The 18,525-nt window shown below is 36.7% G+C and overlaps 1 protein-coding gene across 2 annotated transcripts in view; it reads right to left on the reverse strand.

The window, feature by feature from the left end:
• The window catches only part of lrch2 (leucine-rich repeats and calponin homology (CH) domain containing 2), a 104,634-nt gene that overhangs the window by 70,882 nt on the left and 15,227 nt on the right, over nucleotides 1–18,525 (reverse strand). For both annotated transcript variants that reach the window (XM_081365230.1, XM_081365229.1), the window contains exons 2-6: nucleotides 13,614–13,758; nucleotides 12,094–12,220; nucleotides 11,908–12,013; nucleotides 11,579–11,715; nucleotides 612–742 (exon numbers count right to left, since the gene is read on the reverse strand). In XM_081365230.1, coding sequence (XP_081221356.1) covers nucleotides 612–742; nucleotides 11,579–11,715; nucleotides 11,908–12,013; nucleotides 12,094–12,220; nucleotides 13,614–13,758 — 646 coding nt within the window. The remainder of the gene's footprint in view (nucleotides 1–611; nucleotides 743–11,578; nucleotides 11,716–11,907; nucleotides 12,014–12,093; nucleotides 12,221–13,613; nucleotides 13,759–18,525) is intronic.

Raw genomic sequence — 18,525 nt, forward strand, 5'->3', positions numbered from 1 at the left:
TGCCATTAACAGAGGACAAAGCTGTAGTTCAGGGCTCCGAACCATTTCAAGGAATGAAAACCAAATTTTAACAGGAACATAAACAAAAACGAAATCAAGTTTAACCAAGCGCAAAAACGCTTATTTTAAATTATCATTAACCAGTTAATAGCGCTATTTTAACGTTCTGTTTAATATTTGAATTTAGCAGTCAAACAATCATCAATTCAAATAAAACAGCTTAAATGCATGGCTTGTTCAAAGAACCAGTTCTTGATTTACCCTTGCACTGCAAACAAGCAGAGACAGTCACCAAAATCTGTGTAGCACTTATGATTGAGGCGGGTGGTGCTACTGTATGAGGTTTTACCGACAGTTTGAAGATCCACTAGGGTTACGAGGTTTAGTCACAAGCTTTAGTATAAAGCTATTTAGTATAAAGTTCTATTCAAGGTCTGGTATAAAGTATAGGGGGAATTTTTTTTTTTAAATAACATTATTAACCAGTATTTTTTCTAATAAAACTGTTTTCTGAACTGTAATGTTACAGAAGGAACGCAGAACAGAAAAGTTAAAATACTGATTCTGCTCGGAGTGAACCAATTGATTTTTTTAAGCCCTGCTGTAGTTACCTGTCTGTTAGCTGCTGAGGTAAGCAGCGCTTTCCCAAAGAAGGCAGATCAAGTGTGTCTGGTTTTTTATCCAGGCGACATGCCTGCAGGTTTAAATACTTAAAGATGTGGATCTTTCCCTTCAGACAGATCTGAAAGCAAATAAGAAAATTAATCTAACATTACAAAACATCACAGAAATTACAGCCTCTGTAAAAGTGGATCAGTTGGATCAATGAATATTAGTTCATTAATAAATGATTTCTATTCAAAGAATCCTGAAAAAAAAAAAAAAAAGTTCATTGTGTCCGCAAAAAAATATAAAAAAAATCTGCAGAACAACTGTTTTCAACACTGATAATAATAAATGTTTCTTGAGCAGAAAATCAACATATTAGAATGATTTCTGAAGGATCATGTGACACTGACGACTGGAGTAATGATGCTGAAAATTCAGTTTTTTTTTTTTTTAAACTGTTTATTTTCACGTTTTCTTCTTCTTACCATAAACAAAAAAACAACAACAAAAAAAAAAAAAAAACAAACAAACAAAAAAAACTATTGCATTATCTACATTTAATTAGTTAGCAGTGTCCATTTTATACTTCATGTATACACAGGTAGGTATCACACATATATACACATTCTCTACACAGGTTTTATACAGAGCGCAGACCATATTTAAATACTTATTTTCGAGGAGTGAGGAAAAAAAAAAAAAAAAAAAAAACTATTGCATTATCTACATTTAATTAGTTAGCAGTGTCCATTTTATACTTCATGTATACACAGGTAGGTATCACACATATATACACATTCTCTACACAGGTTTTATACAGAGCGCAGACCATATTTAAATACTTATTTTCGAGGAGTGAGGAAAAAAAAAAAAAAAAAAAAAAAAAAAAAAAAGGGGGGAAATCAATAGATGTACACTTCTTGTTTTCAATCCATATTAATACATGTTATTGCTTGCCATTCACGTCCAAAATAGTCTTTAAGGGGAGACCAGTCATTTACAAAAATATCCAGAGTTCCATCCAGTACATTATGCTGTCTTTCGTATGGTAACAATGACAAGAGTTTTTCACGCCAAAGAGTTAGAGTAGGAGAGTGTTCTTTAATCCATACATGAAGTATGGAAAGGCGAGCAGCATACAACATTATGGATATTGTTTTTGTTTCCGGCACACAATTGTTTACACCAAGGATACACAATCTGGGATCCAGTGGCACTTTAATCCCAAAAGATTTTTCAATTTCCTGAACAACCGAAGACCAGAATGATGCAATTAAAGGACAAGTCCATATTAAATGGAAATAAGTTCCTATATCTTTTTTACACTTCAGACAAAATTTTGTACATGTGTCATATTTACTTCGAGTTAAAGGAGTCACATGCAGTTTGTTAATGATTTTATATTGTACTTCATATGATTTGTTTGATTTAGTAATTTGTCTTGCATGATCTAATACTTTGCTCCATATCTGGTCTTCCAGTGTAGCACCAAAATCAAGTTCCCAACTTTGTTTAATATTTATTAGACCTTTATTATTTGCTGTAACTTGGTCATAAATATATGTCAATGTTTTACTTTTCAATGCAGATGCCTTTAATAAAATGCTATCAAGCACATTTGTTTTCCCACCTTGTTTATAGTATTCAATAGAACTAAGGTAACTTCTCATTTGTAAATATCGAAAGAAATGGGCTTGAGAAATATTAAACTCATACTGTAATTGCTGAAAAGACTTAAGAGCATTATCTGCATAAACATCTAATATTCTTATGATACCAGCTTCTCTCCACTCATTAAAACCAACATCGATACAGGTATGTCTAAAGTCTGGATTATTAGCAATGGGAGCCAACACTGAATATTTATCAAGACCAAAATATTTACGGATAGCACTGAGAGATCTACAGATATTTTTCAATATATAATTTTTCTTAATCTTGGTATATATTTTTGTGAAACAAATAAACGGAAGGTGTTCTAATTGAACCCTATCCAGACCTATACCTTCTAAATCTGGGAAGCAGAAATGGCTTTTTTTAATCCATTCTGCCATGAATTTTAGTTGTGCAGCCCAATGATAAAATTTAAAATTTGGGATGCCAAGTCCTCCTTTTTTGGTCGGTAGTTGAAGTTTTCGAAGTTCCATCCTTGGCCTTTTATTATTCCACACAAATACTCCTACCGCACTGTGTATTTTTGTAAACATTTTGGATGGGATATAAATAGGTAGCATTTGGATAACATACAACAGGTGAGGGAGAACATTCATTTTGATTATAGCTATGCGGTCCAATAGAGATAGTGAAAGATTAGTCCATCTTAGAAGGTCAGTTTTTATTTTTGCTATTACAGGTAAAAGATTATGTTTTATCAATTTTGAAAGATCTGAACTAAAATATATACCAAGATATTTAAATCCTTTTGTGGTCACTTTAAAAGGATGATAGCTTAATGAGCTTATTCTATCGCCAAGCGGAAAAGCTAAGGATTTTTCGTAGTTTATTTTGTATCCTGAAAACTTACTAAAGTTTTCAATCATTTTTGTTAGTAAAGGGATAGATTTAGTAGGATTCTTCAAAAATAAAAGAGCATCATCGGCATAAAGCGATATCTTGTGGGAACCACTATCTGTCTCAATGCCCTCTATCTCCTCGCTCGTTCTTATTAATACCGCCAATGGCTCAATAACTAAATTAAATAAGAGAGGGGATAGAGGGCATCCTTGTTTTGTTCCTCTCTCCAACAAGAATGTTTCAGATGTAGTTCCATTAATCAAAAGAGCTGCCTGAGGATTTGTATACAATAATTTAATCCAGTTGATAAAACTTTCATTAAATGAAAATTCTTTTAAAACTCTAAATAAATACTTCCATTCAACGCGATCGAAAGCTTTTTCTGCGTCCAATGCAATGACCACTGCCTTTTCTTTTTTATATGCTACATACTGTAAAATCCCAAGCAGTCGCCTTACATTGGCGCTAGACTGTCGCATCTTAATGAAGCCTGTTTGATCGCTAGAGACTAATTTATGTACTACATTGTTTAATCGTGTTGCCAAAACACTTGCTAAAATCTTTGAATCTGTATTTTGAATTGATAATGGTCTGTATGATGCAGGGTTTTCTGGATCCTTGTGATCTTTTGGTATTAATGAAATAATAGATTGCTGCATTGTCTTTGGCAATTTCTTCTCATCATAAGCATACTGAAACATTTTTGTAAGTAAAGGAGCCAAAATGTCCACAAAGGTTTTGTAGACCTCTGCTGGAAAACCGTCTGGACCACATGCTTTTCCATTCTTTAAAGAATTTATTGACTTTTTCACATCATCAACTGTAATTTTAGCACCAAGTGACAGATTATCCTGCAAATCAAGTTTAGGTAACTTAAGCTTCTGGAAAAACAAAGTCATATCCCTTTCGCTATCTGTATTCTCAGATTTGTACAAATCACCAAAGAATCCTTTAAACACATCTGTTATTTCACCTGATGTATAAACCAATTTACCACTTTTATCTCTTATTTTTGATATTGCGGACTTGCGTTTTTTAATATTAATTAAGCTTGCTAAATATTTTGCAGATCTATGACTATCATACTGTTTATACTTTTGTAAAAATAATTCTCTTTCTGTTTTTTGGATTTCCAATGAATTGAGTGCAGTTTTAGCAACCATAACCTGATCCCAGCTTTCAGCAGAAAGACTGTGCTTATGTTTAGTCTCAGCCTCTTGTAATTTTGACTCTAGTCTTTTTTGTTCATAAATAGTTTTCCTTTTCCTAGCAACACAGTATGAAATCATCAAGCCTCGAAGATAAGCTTTTGTTGTTTCCCATACATTTGCCGGATCAGTATCATCATTATCGTTAATTTCTAGAAAATGCATTAAATTTACTTTAGTTTTGTTACAAAAATTAAGATCAGATAATATTGATCTATTACACTGCCAAACAGTTTTATTCTTATATAAACAAGTAAATACAACCTCAATTTTAATTGGGGCATGATCCGACAAATGTATAGTTCCAATGCTACTTTGTTTTATTAATTCCAATATTGTTTTAGTAACCAGAAAAAAATCAATTCTTGTATATGTTTTATGAGGATTTGGAAAAAAAAGTATAGTCCTTCTCTCCAGGGTGCATATGTCTCCACACGTCAACTAAATCAACCTCATCAACCATTTGTTGCAAAGCTCGCTGTCTAGGAGTTTGTTTTGCACTAGTGATGGTGGGCCTTTTATCTAAAATATTATTCATTACACAATTCCAATCTCCACCCACAATCATATAGGGACAGTGATACTTGAACAGTAAAACAGTCAATTTAGTAAAGAATGTAGGGTCGAGGTCAGGGGCAGCATATACATTTAGGATAGTAACTCTCTCTCCATATAAAACCCCATGCAACAAAACATAGCAACCTCTTTCATCAATTTCAACATGGTTAATATCCTCCTGGGACCCAGAAAAAAAAAGTTTTTTGAATTCAGTTTTTTTCCATGTCATCACACTGTTTAGAGCACAATAAACAAATGGTAAAAAAACATTTTTGAAAAATAATATTTTATTCATACGTTATGCTATGTCCTCTGTAGTGGACGCCAGGATTAAGTTGTTTAAAAAATAAAATGACATGAAATTATATGTATAGGCAAAAACAATGGGATTTTTTTTTCTATCACCAATAAATTTGGGGTTTTCAGGATTTTTTCAACCAAAATTTGTATAAAGATTATTCTCAACTATGTTATGAAAGAAATAATGGAATAAATTGATACACCATTTTACTTTATGCAATATGTGGGTAAAATGTCCATAAATTTATATTCCCATTCAATGCAATGTATATATAAACTGTATCTAATTTGTACCTTAATGTGTTCTTGGAGCAACAGTTAATGAAAAAAGAAGTGTAATAATTGGAGTAATAATTGGCAACATTTTAATAATAATATCTAATATTTCATAGGAATATTGATGTATAATTTATTTCCATATTCACTTGTTGTGTCTCAGAAAATGCCTGATAAACATGTTTTAAGTCCTGGTGTCCTCTACAGTGGACATGTATGAAATCAATGCCCTGTTCTGTAACAGAAAATATTTTTTTTATTTGAAACCCCTTAACATTTTCCTGAGATGTTGTTCTATGAAATACAATTTGAAAAGTAGTCCAATTTAAATTATAATTACAATATATTATCATATTTCCATAAGAATGCTACATTTGATCACTAAATTAATGTCAGACATTTTTAAAGACCAAGGAGAAGTTGTTTTCATGGTGAAACCTCCAAACATTTGGTGTCTCTGAAAAGTCCTGAATGTGCTCCTTACAGGACACCCAGGTTGTGTCATGTGACATGTATGATGTCAGAGAAATTCACTAAAATATAATGTCCACTACAGTGGACAAAAGTCTATTCTTGGGTCCCAGGAGGATATTAATGGGCAATTTTTTATGCACCAGTATCGCCACCCCTCTGCTTTTACTATTAAATGAGGAAAAGTACACATGTCCAACCCAGTCTTTTCTAAGTTTTTTATGTTCATTCTCAGTCAAATGTGTCTCCTGCAACATTGCAACTGAAACATTCTCCTTCCTCAGAAATGTAATTATCCTATTCCGCTTGACTGGATTGTTACACCCTTTGATATTAAATGAAGAAAATTTTACTGGTAAAGCCATTGCATCATAGGCATAAAATATCTAGTAATTTCCCCAATATGCAAGGTATTATAACAACAATTATGGATCCCCTTTCATATTTAACAAAAAAAAAAAAAAAAGAGAGAAATAAAAGACGAAAAAAAGAAAAAAAGAACCCCAAAATATGGGCCAAAATACCAGACCACACAAGGCTGATATTAGCCACATTTGAACTTTAACCTAAGTGGTCTTGTCTGCTTTAATGAAAAAAAGAAAATCGCTCCTATTCATTCACAGTCATTGGGCACAGTAAGAAAAAAAAAAAAAAAAAGATCTACAGAAGACTACTAGGCCCATTTGAGCGACCATTAGAGACACAATACATGACAGAGTTATTAAGTCATGGAGGAGGCGCTAGGTTTATCCAAGTCGTCAAGAAATTTCTGCGCGTCTGACGGAGTCTCGAAGCGCTTTCGTACTCCCTTAAAGTCAACAGAAAGTATAGCGGGGAACCTCATTGCATACCTTATTCCAGCAGCGTATAATTTCCTTTTCACTGGAACAAACAGTTGACGCTTCTTCTGCACAGAAGCGCTGAAATCTTGATAGATGAAAGCTCTGGTGTCTTTGTAGAGTAGTGTCCCCTTCTCCCGGGCAAGCGTCATCACCTTTGCCTTGTGCTGATAATTCCCGAACTTGGCGATAATCGGCCTCGGTCTTTTACCAGCAGTAGTAGCAGCAGACGCGTAGGTGGGGATGCGATGCGCTCTCTCGATGTGCAGGGTGTCCCGTGGCAGATTCAGCGTCTCCATCAGAAACTGTTGAACAAACGCCACTGGGTCGTTCTTCTCTTCACCCTCCATTATTCCAAAGATAACCACGTTGTTCTGTCGGCTTTTGTTCTCAATATATTCAGCCTTTGCTTCCAGCACTTCCACTCGTTTGACCAAAACCTGCACCTTACTGTCAGTGCTTTCCAGGTTATCCTCAGCTGCGCTCACACGCATTTGCACTTCAGCAATCTGTTCATTTAGTGCATTCATCGAACCATTCATTTGCATCATCTGTTGCTCCATTGCTGTGAATCTCTGCAAAAGTTCATTTTGGTTTAGATTGAGTCTTTCCCACAACGTTTCCATTGTGATCGAATTTTCCCCTGCCATTGCAGTACTTTGCCGTAACAGGTGCGCGCACTTTAGTCTTGATTAATTAGGTCACGAAAACTTGCTTAATTTTGTTTTAGTAATCCACAATAAACGCACCAGTTTTTAGCTTTTTGCCGTGGTCGCTCTTTTATTGTGCCATATCTGCACGCAAGAGTCAAAAGGAGCTTATATTATAAAGTTTAAAGCAGACAAGGGCTGCGCTGCTACACACGCACGTCTGCCCTCGCAGCCATTTTTTTGTTTTTTCTCAAAAAAAAAAATTCAGTTTTGACATCACAGGAATAAATTACATTTTAAAATATAATCAAATGGAAGTTATTTTAAATTGTAAGAACATTTAATGTTACTGTTTTACTGAATTTCTGTATTTCTATCAAATAAATGCAGCCTTGGTGAGCATAAGAGACTTTTCAAAAAAAAAAAAATTTTAATCGCACCACATACATAACAGACAGACAATATATTTAGTCAATATTCATTGTCATGTAAATATTCACATTAAGTCTAATGCAACAATTTATGTAAGATTGGATTTATGGGCATTTCACACGAAAATTAGTTCAGCTTGTGTTTCATAAAAAGATAAGATAAATAACCTTTTTTATTTTTTTTTAAACACTTTTTACACTGCAGTGTTTTTAACTGAAGTATGTTTTCTACAGATCTCTATGAATTCTCTATGAAATGTCATATTTCTGGATTTTATCCATTTTTAAATTTTCATATCGAGAATTTGTTCATTTTTCACAAAGGAAATGCATTGGTAGCAGTAGCAATCAAATGCAATCTATCATTATTATGTTTACAGTGGACAGGGTTGAGAATCTGTTGTCTAAGAGAGCAAATATAAAGAAGACGGATAAAATATTCTGAGGCAGCCCATTAAACATCTCTCTCTCTCTCTCTCTCTCTCTCTCATTTCCCAGGAAAAATAAATGAACAGACCAAAGAACATTCCAAACAAATCCAAAATTAATTTCAGTCAAGGGAAGAACATGCTGAGCTTCACAACTGCGTGTCTGAGCAAGACAAGCCATAGTCAGGGAAAACATGATCTTTCATTTTTTTTTATCAACTTATCAGACAGAACAAAAAGTTACGCATTTCTCGTAATTGTTTAAAAAAAAAGATTTTACAGATGAAGAGGACAAAGGACCAAACCAACAGCTCGCCTTTCCTAAAACGTGAAGGACAATATGCTGATGAGATAAAATCTGAGCATTCAGAACAAAGTTCTTTGATAACGCCTTGACTAGAACAACGTAATCCTGCACATCATCACACCACACCCTCTGTGAAATTAAGCAATAAGCCCCACGAAGCTGTTTTACAGTGGATTTAGAACAGCTAAGGGCCATTGTGGGGCACGATGCGGAGCGGAAAAACCCCACTTGGCCCTGATCACACCTAACAGGTTTTTCAGGTTCGAAAACGCGAGGCACACAGCACTGCCCCATCACACAGAACAAGCAGTGCGCTGCGTTTTTTATGTTGCTAGGCAACCACTGAAACAGCTGTCCTATCAGTCAAGTAAACGTCAAATCAGCCTTTTATTAACTTTATTTACTTTGTTAACATTGTGGTAGTTACGGTTCGTGAAGTCGTTAAGCTCTAGGTAACCCGCGAGAGCACCACATAGCATATATGAAAAAAAAAAAACCTAACCCTAAAAAAATACTAACAAAAGGTTTCTCAGCTGTTTTTTGTAGTATTAGGTGTCCTTAATAACATACTAAAAGTTTACCAAAGTTTGACCACTAGAAAGGTGTAATTTTCAAGATGGCGTCCAAGATGGGCAGCAAGCCCTTAAAATGTCCTAACTCCTTCATTATTTGACGTAGCCAAGTAAACTTGGTGCCTAACTCCATGTTTTCTGGGTCTATGAATCCATTGGACTTGTCTGAATTGCACTGACATGATTACATACTTATGGAATACATGATTTTGTGAGATTACTGTAAAGTTTTATCTTTGTTTGGGGTGAACCAGAGATGTAAACGATTTAGCCTTTGTCATGTAACTCCTACTCAGTACGTGTTTTTGGACACATACCCTTTTTTTTGCTAAAACACAGACTTGGCATTCAATGTAAAAGTTATTGCACCCAAAAGTAGCTTAAATTGGAGATGTATAACTTTGATCATAAACAACTCTGAATTAGCCTGAACAGAGGCCCGTGTGTGAACCCTCTAAAATGGTCACTCATTTCAATTTGAATAAGGTGATACATATGTAATGCATCCTCTATAGATGTTTTTGAGTATAAAGGTGGCATTATACTAAACCTCAGGTTTAGTAAAATTCAGGTAACCCTTCAGACTTGAACCGCGGTTTCTTCAGCCGCTACTTCCTCGTCCCAAAGAAGGATGGGGTCTGCGCCCCATTTTGGACATGCGTCGTCAGAAATTTTCCCTTTACAAAGGGAAGTTCAAGATGCTGACGTTGAAAACTATCCTGGCGTAGATTCGAACAGGGGACTGGTTCATCACCGTGGACCTGAAGGACGCCTATTACCACATCCAGGTCATTCCACGGCACAGGAAGTTCCTCTGGTTCGCCTTTGGGGGAAAGACGTATCAGTATCGGGTCCTTCCATTTGGTCTAGCTCTGGCTCCGCGGACGTTCTCCAAGTGCATGGATGCAGCTCTGGCCCCCTTGAGGCTCCAGGGCATCCGTGTGCTAAATTATCTAGATGACTGGCTCATTCCAGAGAGTTGGTGTGTCGTCACAGGGACGTCCTTCTCCACCACCTGCGGTATCTTGGGCTCAGGTTGAATGCTCAGAAGAGTGTCTTAACTCCTTCTCAGCAGACCACTTTCCTGGGTGTCTAACTCGATTCTCTCTCGATGCAGGCCCGTCTGGCCCCTGCTCGAGTTTCCAATCTCCGTGCGTGCTTGGCCCGTTTCACGCTCAACCATCATGTAGCGGTGGGCATATGTCGCAGGCTCCTGGGGCTCATGGCAGCAGCCTCTCCTGTGCTGCCCTTGGGTCTCCTTCATATGAGACCATTCTTGTGGTGGATGAAACTCAGGGGCATCCGCCATTCTTGGTCTGCCTTCCGCCTGCTATGAGTGTCGATAGATGGTCAAGATGGGTGTACTTTGCCGTCGCCAGGTTATCACGACGGACGCCTCTTTGACTGATTGGGGTGCCGTCTTCGAGGGCAGACCGGCGTGCAGTGTTTGTATGGGCAAGCTTCTCTCGTGGCACATAAATTGCCTCAAGTTGCAAGCCACAAACGGCAGTTGCGCAGTAATACATGTAATGCGGTCACAGGTGTATGTTTGTTGAGTAATTTACAACGGCTTCAAACGCGGCTCAACCAATCAGAATCAAGGACTGGTACTATTCGTTTTATAACAAGAATTTTATCGTTTGATTTACTGCCCACCACAGCTACAGCACTGGAATTTGGGTTAAGTGCATTGCTTAAGGGCACAGTGTGACTGCTGATGGGTCCCATGGATCCTTGCAATAATCAAACTGGAAAATGAAAAGTGTGGTTTGGTTAGGGCTGTGACGATGGCAGTTACCACCGCGATGGTAAAAAGGCCAAGCACCACAGCACAGGTTCACTGTGGTTTTGGGGGGAGGGGGGTTGAGTGGTTGAGAAGCCCATTTATTTACGCAAATAATACACAATGCTGAAAATTATGCTTGAAATGTGATTCAAACTTTCAAAGTTCACTAAAATTTAAACGCTAGAAAGTCCTTGAACATCTAAGACAATAAATTTTGGAACCAAACCAAGTTTAATTATATTTCTCCACAAAGATAAATGTGTCGTCACATGATCCCTCAGAAATCATTCTATGTTGATTTGCTGCTCAAGAAACTTTTCTTATTATTATCAATGTTTAAAACAGTTAGGAAAATTGCGGACTCTATAATAGTTTTTGTTTCTTCAGGACTTTTTATTTTATTTTTTGAGGGGGCATTCCTATGTGGTACCCTAAGTAAGATTAGAAAAAAAATGAATACCATCATTATTGCATCAATATGCTTGATATTTTATGTATTTCGCAATGTCAGCCACTGGATGGCGCCAACAGAAAAGAAATTACCAACAGACAGGAACAACAATCAAGCAAGTCTTCAGCGCCACACATGTGAAGAGATACACAGTAACAGAGGAGTACTACTGAAATACCTGGGCGGGAGGAGACTGCATGGGGTTGTTGTCAAGAACGATGTGCTGTAACTGCTTAAGTTTGCGGTAAGATATGGGAATCTCAGTGATCTTATTACAAGAGAAATCCAACCTGATCAACGGCAGATGAGACAATTCTGTGAGAAAGAGAAAGAAAGGGGAAAACTAAAGATATAATGAGAAATTCCTTCCTATCTCAAAGTAAGTAGCATAACTAGCATGAACACTAAATGTGTTGAATGTGAATTTATATCCAGCTAAGCTTTTGTAGTTTTATCTGATTGATGCTTCTGTTGATATAGGATCTGTCTTTTTGTATGTGTCTGTACCATCTGGTAACACTTGTAGCCAGTTTCTTCGTATGTTGAGCTCTCGTAGCGCGAGCAGTTTCCCCATGTGAGCAGGAAGCACCTGGATCTCATTACAGCTGATGTCCTGAACACAGAAAACGCATGAACTGTGTATATACGAACATATCATATACAATAATTACACGTGTATTTTCACATACTGACCAGTTCCATGAGGTCTTTGGCCTTTCCGATCTCCTCAGGAATAGACAGGAGTTTATTGTTGCTGACCACAAGCACTTTCAGAGGAAGAATGAAGAGAAACTTGGGGAGAACGGACAGCTGATTTCGACTGAAAACATCAAAACACAAGGATTAGGTTTAATAGTCTATCAATAAATACTATTTAATACCATCTCTCACTTTCTTTAATAAGGAAACCCCCACAACAGCTGAAAGAAATTAAAGCTCTTACAGTTGCTGGACAAATAATCTACTGTTCAGTGGTTTGTGGCTGGTAAGATTTTTTTATGTGTTTGAAAGAGTCTCTGCAGCCTCACCAAGGCTTTTGATGAAAATAAATTTACCAAAATTTATTTGGTAAAAAAATTCAGTAGAAACAGTAATATTATGAAATATTACTACAAATTTAAAGTAATTGTTTTACATTGTAATATATTTTAAAATGTAATTTATCCATGTGATGCCAAAGCTGTATTTTTAGCATCATTACTCCAGTCTTCAGTGTCACATGATCCTTCAGAAATCATCCTAATATGCTGATTTGCTGCTCAAGAAACATTTATTATTATTATCAATGTTGAAAACAATTGTTCTGCTTATTTGGATACCACAATGCATTTTTTTTTTCAAGATTCTTTTGCTGAATAGAAAGTTAGAGAACAGCATTTATTTGGAATAAATTATTTTGCAACATTATAAATGCATCTTTGCTGAATAAAAATATTAATTTATTTAAAAAACAACAACAACTTACTGACCCAAACAAGCTGCGGAAAATTATAAGTATTACATTACATTTTAAAATATATTAAAATAGAAAGATTATTATCAGTTATTTTAAATTGTAATTATATTTCACAATGTTAGTTTTTACTGTATTTTTTATTAAATAAATACAGCCTTGTTGAGCACAAAGTTTACTTGACAACAATTTCATCTGCAGTCGATTCCAATGCATTTCTTTGGGTCTGAATTTGATTTAAAAGCGGTTTCAGTCAAAGGACATTATTTTTATAACAGCTTGATCAACAACAGCACAATAGACAGATGTCAAGATAGTCTTAGAAATATATTAATTATAATGAGATGTTAAAGGGGAGGTTCGGAGTAAATTCAACCTAGGGTGAAAACTTAGAGTGACTGGGTTAGCGGTAGCATAAGCCGCTAGGCAAGTGTTATTTAAATACACTCCTGATGTACTAACAAACTTTCCAATGCCTTGTTTTAGGAGTACAGAGCCTATTTTTACTACTGTATAAATTTGGTACCATTCTGGGCATTATTAGTGGGGTAATTTACAAGATACAACCTTGGATCCTTTAGCGCTTTCACTAAGCCATTCAGCTGATATCTCTAAATAAGCTCTAACTTTAATAATGTTCGACCAAGGGAAAAAAAGCTTCTAGGGGGGTGTTTGGCTCGAGGACATGGTGCAAAGGACCCTAGGTTGAAATTACTCCAAAACATCCCTTTTACAGACAAAGACAAAGTGTGGGTGTTACCTGATGTTCAGGTAGGTGAGCATCTGTAGGTTTATAATGGCCTCTGGAATGACCTTTATGCAGTTGTGATAGAGGTTTAACGACTCCAGCGGCGCAAACATACAAACTTCTGGAGGGAGTTCACAAAAGCGGTTTTTTGACAAGTCTGTAAAGAAAAAGATAAATTAAAGTCAGTTTAACGTGGCGAATAAGTATACTGTGAACATTTTCAACTGAAAGATACACACATTTACAAATTAATAATGCATGCTAATGTACTGCACATCCAAACAAACAGGAAGTTTGAAGCCCCTGTTACTCAGGAAATGTCTACAGGTAAAATGACTGAATAATTGAGTAATTAGTTTGTTGATTAGTCTGATCTCTAGGAGTTTCACCTTATCAGACATTGACAAAGCAGCAGTGTAACACACACACACACAGATAATGCAAGCGAGAGAGAATAAGACAGGTAATTATTGATTTGTCAAGGCAGTCAATTTAATTCAGATGCAGTGTGAAGAGCTCCGTCACAACTCTGCTGATGTGACACCTAACAATAAAATGGCTGAGATTCAAAACAGTGAAATGAATGTGACCCACTCACTTTTAATTAAAAGAAACGGTCAAAAGAAATTATCACATTGAAAATATGTTTAAATGCAATTCCAGGCAGTTAACAGTTAGCAGATAGTCAGTTATACTTTCTTGCCAGTTACATCACTATGCCATTAGGTGGCGACAAGTGACTTATTGAATCATTTATTTTTATTTTTATATTCAACTTTCATAAAAGCTTACAATGACATTTAACATCAAACATAAGCCAAACAGATATTGGGGAAAACATATAACAGATCTTACATTGTAAAGAGTAAAACATTAAATTCTACAAATTGTTTTTTTTTTTTTTTTTTTTTCAATATAAGAGGTCTTATTGAATCATACTCAAATGATTTGTTCAAACACACTGAATCATGATGAATGTGTTGCTCTGAGACAGTTAATGGTTCATCATGCATTGGCTTCATTTGGGACCATTTTGACTGGTAAAGCACGTGTAAAAAAAAGGATAAAAATGTTAGCCCTCATCCTCAGACATCAATCTCTCTCTCTCAAAAAAAAACCACCCAGAATTATAACAACTTCAACCAATCAGAACTGAGTTGTCATTACTACAGTGCTACCATGGGAGCAGACATGCAAGCAGAAGAAAAGTCATGTCAACTTCCTCTATAATTCACATCCCCTTTGAAAAGAGAAATGTGAGAGAAATATAAAAGACTGGAACTATATCAAAGCAGACTGAAAAAGAAGAAATACAAACAGAATGGGAATGATATCATTTCAGAATTCTTTTGGACCTTTTACAGATAACATCCTTCAGGATTTACAGGCCAAATGCCAGCAAAGAAGAATTCATTCAATATTATGGGTTTGGCACTTGTCAGCCAATTAGATGTAAGCATAAAAAAAAAAACTATTTGATTGTGCAGCGGTCGTTGCCAACCTGAAACTGTGCTGCCTGGCAACTCTTACAGACTGGAGCAGTGTTGCTTGGCAACCGTTACCAACCCAAACTGTGCTGACTCCACCTCAGAAATTCCTCTTGAACAGCCTTCAGTTGGCTGATAAGAGAGCACAGCAGACTCACGTTAGTTTAGCAATCGGGCTTCAACATTGTCAACATTTACACACCACGCAACATTTCACTTCAAATGCTCAAACGTTTAAAAAGATCAGTATTATACATACGTTTATTTGTGTGGTATAATTTTCAGATGTGCAGGTGATCATGTGCTAGTCAAAGTAAAAATCTTTTTCTGGTCCATGTTTTGGCTAATTTAAGGCACACGATGCAAGATTGTATACCTTAATATAACAGCTTCGAAATCATTTCGATGGTAAATTAACTTGTTGTAGGGCGAATCATCCCGATAGCAAAGCAGGGGGGGGGGGGGACGCCGCTGGCAAAACCAGCAATGCAAGTTTGAGAGGTGGCGCCCCGCCAAATTTCGCGAGAATCACGACTTAGTTGCTTTACGGCACAACGTCACATACATCAACAACATATGAAGCAGCCTCTATGGAAGACACTAGCACGCATTTCAGATGTGAATCATGGCAGAGTCGACGAAGAAAATGAAGAAAGCGCGGTCGGATGAGTGCAGAGTGAGAACCAAGAACGAGCGACAAACACAAACTGCTTTACAGCAATTCGACAGAAAACACAATACTGTTCTATGATACTGTGTATGATGTATTACCCACCTTGGTAGACATAGCTCCACACAATAAAGTTGGCCGGCTCCGATTAAAGGAACACTCCACTGTTTTTTCATATTAAACTATGTTATTCCCTTAACTAAGACGAGTTGATACATACCTCTCTCGTCTCAGTGCGTGCACTCTATCGCTCTGGCGCGCGGCGACACTTTGATAACACTTAGCTTAGCCCAGTTCATTCATTAGGGACCAAACAGAGATGAAGCTAGAAGCGACCAAACACCTCCATGTTTTCCCTATTTAAAAAGTAAAAAGTCACGCCTGTCTCTAGGTGGTCTGGTTGAGGAGGAGATAGAAGTGCAAGATTGGTGCGCACAGACAGAACAGAAATCATGAGTTAACAATCGCAATTTTGTCCGGTGGAAAATTGCGCTAAAAACGGTGGAGTGTTCCTTTAAAACAAATGCTCATTGCTCATGAGCAGCGGTAGAAAGGGGGAGGAGGGTGCCGCAAGTGAGTTTTTTTACTACAGTGTTGTGAAATATACACCCCACAGCTGTAGGGGGAGCTTGTTGAGAAAACATGCAACAAAAAAGGTAAAAATCAGTGAAGAAATGGCTAGAGTTGCCAAGTTCCCCTTTAATATGGGCCGGTTACATGTAACCACACCTGCACCACCCCGCAAACCTTTAATCATTATATTATAATACACCTTTTACCAGTGACCTGACTGTTTTTGGAGGATTTTTCAAAATACTTTTTAGTGAAGGGATTTGGGCTTTTAAAAATGAAAAATCATTTTCAGTCACATTTGCAATAGTGCAATATTTATAATATGACATGACGACTGGGAACAGAACTTCTAAACTTAAAACATTCTTCAAAATATGTTCTATGTTCTGCTGAAGAAAGAAATTCATACAGTTTTGGAATGACATGAGGGGGAATAAATGACAAAATTTTACATTTTTGGATGAACTATCCCTTTAAAGGTGGGGTAAGCGATATTTGAAAAAACGCTGTTTGAAAGTTGGTCGGACCGACACAACCAGACACAACAACAACCGTGTAGCCAATCAGCATTATGTATGATGGTGGAGAAGAGAGAACGAGCAAGAGGGAGATATGAAGAAAGACTGTAGAAAGAGAGATGGCTGAGAGACATTACAAAAGAGATAAGCTCATAAGAATATCACTGGGTTAGAAGGGTTGTGTGGTTGATGAAGGGTTATGGTCAGGAAGGACCCACATTATATTAGAAAAGCTTTCCAGTGCCTGTCTAAATGACTGTGGATACTGGATGGAGATAGGAGAAGTGAGCAAGGAAGCAATAGAGGGATGAATTGATGGAAATTCCTTGAGACAGCGACATTTCTAATATCAGCTCAGCAACTCCAGCAGTAGTTTTGTGTGTGTATGTGTATATGTGCACGCGCATCTTTTGCCACAAAACCAGTGAAAGAGAGCTCACTAAAGGGAAATTATTCTCATCTGTGAGTATTTGCAACGAGATCCTGATTTGATATCTATCAGCTGTGATCACTTTATTTGTTATTTTTTCTCCATTTCTCCTTTCTTTTTGTGATCTGTCTTTTTTACTCAAACAATACTTAGTCTGAGGCACAGCTGTTTAGCAGAAGGTGCCAGACCCCCACCGTACACACACACATAAATGAGAAATCAATGTGCTTTTAATGCATAGACTTAAGGCCAATGTAGATGATACGGGCTATCAGCAGGCTTCCTTAATGTCTTCATGAGAGGGATAGGGCTCACGTTTCTGACACACAGACACAGACACAGAGAGAGACACAGAGAGAGACACAGAGAGAGAGAGAGAGAAAGAAAGAGAGAGAGAGAGAGAGAGAGAGAGAGAGAGAGAGAGAGAGAGAGAGAGAGAGAGAGAGAGAGAGAGAGAGAGAGAGAGAGAGAGAGAGAGAGAGAGAGAGAGAGAGAGAGAGAGAGAGAGAGAGAGAGAGAGAGCTCAGTGCCCCATGTGTTTCATGAATATGATAATGGGCTGCATCAGAATATTTTATCCATCTTCTTTATATTTGCTCTCTTAGACAACAGATTCTCAACCCTGTCCACTGTAAACATAATAATGATAGATTGCATTTGATTGCTGCTGCTACCAATGCATTTCCTTTGTGAAGAATGAACAAATTCTCATGGACAAAACCCAGAGAATTCATAGAGATCTGTAGAAAACATTGATCTGTGTGCAATGATTAAAGTTTAGATAGCCTAAATTAAAATGTTTAAATAAAGCAATTGTGTCTCTTCAGAAGCCTTGGATTGAACTGCTCAATTGATATGGATTACTTTTACCATATTTCATGAAGCTTGGAAATGTTACCTAAATGTTACCTTACCTAAATTTTCAATAGGATGAACAAAAATGCTAAGAATAAGATTATTAAAAATATCTTAATTTGTGTTCTGAAGATAAATGACAGTCTTATGGTCTTAGAATGACATGAGGATGAGTAAATGACAGAATATATATTTTTTTTTTTGGGGTAAACTATCCATTTGAAGCATCAAACAGAAATGCAAAAAAACATCACTCTTTCTGAATACGATCAGACAAGACCGCCATAGACCCTAATGTTGCTGTGTAGGGCTCGTCAGCACGCACAAACAGCGCATACACACACAGAAATCATTCTCACACGTAACCTTGCTTGAGCAACAGTCCCAGCAC

The sequence above is a fragment of the Scardinius erythrophthalmus genome, assembly GCF_964197995.2.
Source record: "Scardinius erythrophthalmus genome assembly, chromosome: 5".
Classification (NCBI taxonomy): Eukaryota; Metazoa; Chordata; class Actinopteri; order Cypriniformes; family Leuciscidae; genus Scardinius; species Scardinius erythrophthalmus.